The sequence below is a fragment of the Cetorhinus maximus genome, chromosome 6 (assembly GCF_964194155.1).
Source record: "Cetorhinus maximus chromosome 6, sCetMax3.hap1.1, whole genome shotgun sequence".
In the NCBI taxonomy this organism is placed as follows: Eukaryota; Metazoa; Chordata; class Chondrichthyes; order Lamniformes; family Cetorhinidae; genus Cetorhinus; species Cetorhinus maximus.
In genome coordinates, this window is record NC_135884.1 from 127,330,671 (window position 1) to 127,334,078 (window position 3,408).

Sequence of the window (3,408 nt, forward strand, 5' to 3'; positions counted from 1 at the left end):
TGTTCTTTACAGTTTTGAAGACAGGTTTTTTTGCAGTAGAGATTAATAGCAGTAATGTGTAGTTTTATACTTACAGGACTGATTTTACATTCTTGCCCAAGGGTCTGTCTCTGTGATTGGCATGAGTGCATAAATTATTATTATTACTGCTGGTGTATTAATGAAGAGTGGGAGAAGATGTTTTGTAACAATTCCCAAATCTTCCTGCTTCCTCTATACATCACCTCCAAGAGCTGGTGATTTTTTTCTACCAAGTCTTCTGGCTCAAGTTCACTGAAAAGGCTTTCTTTTTATATAAAAAAGGTAAAATGGATGAAAAAACAAACAGGCCAGAAGTGAGCAGCTGTGAAAACATTCAGCAGGGAGAAGCTACCTGTGGGTACTAGTGATGCTAGTGCAAAACCCAACTAAAAATTTGGAAGGGGCATTAATTGGTTTAATAGATTAGCACCCCCTAACTGGATATAATCAATTGGTAAATTGGCCATAATGAGTAGGGAACTTGTTTTTCTATTAATTTCTTTACCCGGCAAGTGATTAGAAAGTGGAACTTGCTACCATGTGGAATAGTTGGCCTGAGTAGAGTAGATATATTTAAGGATAAACTAGATGAGGTAGAAAGAAATAGAAGGGTTTGTTAGTCTGTGGAATTCTCATCCCCAGAGAGCAGCAGAGGCAGGGTCATTGAATATTTTCAATGCTGAATTAGATAGATTCTTGATTGACAAGGGAGTCAAAGGTTATAGGACCAGACAGGAAAGTAGAGTTGAGGCCACAATCCGATTAGCCACAATCTCATCAAATAGTGGAGCAAGTTTGAGGGGCTGGATAGCCTATTCTTGCTCCTAATTTTTATGTTCTTGTGATAGCACTTTTTGGCATTAGCTGCTAATACAGCTGTGAATTGCAGATCATCATAAGATGCAGTCCCTTCTAGCAGATTGAAAGGCTTCTATGGTGTAGACATTGAGGGCTGCGGTGACTTTGAGGGTCACTGGCATGACATTGCACCCCTGACCCCCTCAACCCCCTCTGACATCACCACCACCACTACCACTGCCAGGCCCAGAGAGAGCCTGTAAATTGCCATGGTGTAAATTATAGATGGTTGTGATTCTTTTTTGGATAAGAGGCTTTGGGACTCTATTTTTCCACCTCCTCAGACTAATGTTCTCCACATACACAACCTGTAGTGTGAGAGGCACTGAGGTGATTTCATCTGAATTATGGACAAGTGAGTTGCATGGGATCATCTTCCTGCTGGTTTTATTTTCTCAGTGTGGAAGTGACTGCTCAAAGATTGTAAACATCCAGTGGTCTTTCTAGCTGTAGACTGTTAATCTACTAAACTCAGGTCCATGGTGCTGCAGCTCCAACAGGCCTTGGGCTACAGTCACCCTGCTTTACTTTCTTTTTAAATGTATGCTGGCAGCTTTGGTGGAAATGGTCGCAGAAACAACGATTTTCATTAAAAATGTTACCTTACAGTAAAAAAATACTTTAATTATGATAGATCTGAGGCACCATCTCCCATTAGCATTCAGAGCCCCATGTTGGTAAATATTGTACTAATCTTTCCCTTCCTCTGTCTGAAAGGAAATAGACCAATGATCCCTATTAAATAAATCCACATGATCTAACCAATTACCATAAGGATGGCTATAAATTGGTATTGCTGCAATTTCTCTTTTGCAAATGTGCAGCTACCCACAAATATTACTTCATGCGATGTAAATCCTGGATATTTGTCCTAATGCTTTAGGAGACTATTTTCCTACTGACATGCTGAGGAGTTTGTGCTTGTCCCGAGCTCTAACTGGGGTTTGCACTGGCCTTTTCCATTGCCGGCCTCCAGTACCAGGAACCTACTAAACATTATGATGGTAACTCTTGATTATTTAGAAATAGAGGCTTATTTTTAAATGTCCAATGTTGTCATTTGAAACTCTATGGTCACTTTACAAGATTTTAATAAGTTGTTTTCATGGTTGCCATCTCGCCAGGGGGTTATTTACGCGTTGCTTAGGTAACGGCGCACGGCTCTCGCGATGCTTTGACTGAAATCTCGGGCGGGCGGGGTTCCTGCTCGTCGTGCGTGTCCCAAGATAAAGGCGTGAACCTCCCAACCCCACAACCTCTCCCCTCCCCTCCCCACCCTCAACCCCTCCCCCTCCCCCACCCTCAACCCCTCCCCCTCCCTCCCCCACCCTCAACCCCTCCCCTCCCCCTCCCCCCTCCCCCACCCGCACCTCAACCCCTCCCCCTCTCCCTCCCCCACCCGCACCTCAACCCCACCCCGTTCACAAAGTCTCGCGGGATTTAGCCGCCCTGCCTGGAGCGGGGTTTCCATGGTGCTGTCGGTAAATAGACGGTTCTGGCCTAACCGCTTGGAGCAGCAGCGCCAAGATGGTGAGTGTCAGTGTGGAGCTCTTTCAAACAGAAAGACGAGCTGGAGTTTGCCTAGGGTTCAGGGAAGACCGGCTCTGCCCTCTCGGCCTGTGAAGCGAGAAGGGCAACTGCTTCACATCCCTTCTCATTCCCACACCCCTAACCCCCACCTCCCTACTCTCTCCCCCCTACACCCCTAACCCCCCCCTACACCCCTAACCCCCCCAAAACCCCTAACCCCCCACCCTCTTCCCCCCTAAACCCCCCCACCCTCTTCCCCCCTAAACCCCCCACCCTCTTCCCCCCTAAACCCCCCCACCCTCTTCCCCCCTAAACCCCCCCACCCTCTTCCCCCCTAAACCCCCCCACCCTCTTCCCCCCTAAACCCCCCCACCCTCTTCCCCCCTAAACCCCCCCACCCTCTTCCCCCTAAACCCCCCCACCCTCTTCCCCCCTAAACCCCCCCACCCTCTTCCCCCTAAACCCCCCCACCCTCTTCCCCCCTAAACCCCCCACCCTCTTCCCACTAAACCCCCCCACCCTCTTCCCCCCTAAACCCCCCACCCTCTTCCCCCCTAAACCCCCCCACCCTCTTCCCCCTAAACCCCCCCACCCTCTTCCCCCCTAAACCCCCCCACCCTCTTCCCCCCTAACCCCCCCACCCTCTTCCCCCTAAACCCCCCCAACCCTCTTCCCCCCAACCCTCTTCCCCCCAACCCTCTTCCCCCCAACCCTCTTCCCCCCAACCCTCTTCCCCCCAACCCTCTTCCCCCCAACCCTCTTCCCCCCAACCCTCTTCCCCCCAACCCTCTTCCCCCAACCCTCTTCCCCCCAACCCTCTTCCCCCAACCCTCTTCCCCCCCAACCCTCTTCCCCCCCACCCCTCTTCCCCCCACCCCTAACCCCCCCACCCTCTTCACCCCCTAACCCCCCCACCCTCTTCACCCCCTAACCCCCCACCCTCTTCACCCCCTAACCCCCCCATCCTCTTCACCCCCTAACCCCCCCACCCTCTTCACC

The 3,408-nt window shown here is 50.5% G+C and overlaps 1 protein-coding gene across 1 annotated transcript in view; it reads left to right on the plus strand.

Annotated features, from left to right (window-relative positions):
* Positions 1–2,091: 2,091 nt before the first annotated feature.
* The window catches only part of drc4 (dynein regulatory complex subunit 4), a 34,111-nt gene continuing 32,794 nt past the window's right edge, over positions 2,092–3,408 (plus strand). Inside the window, exon 1 of the mRNA XM_078544466.1 lies at positions 2,092–2,409. Within this exon, the coding sequence (XP_078400592.1) occupies positions 2,407–2,409 (3 nt within the window). The 5' untranslated portion in view covers positions 2,092–2,406. The remainder of the gene's footprint in view (positions 2,410–3,408) is intronic.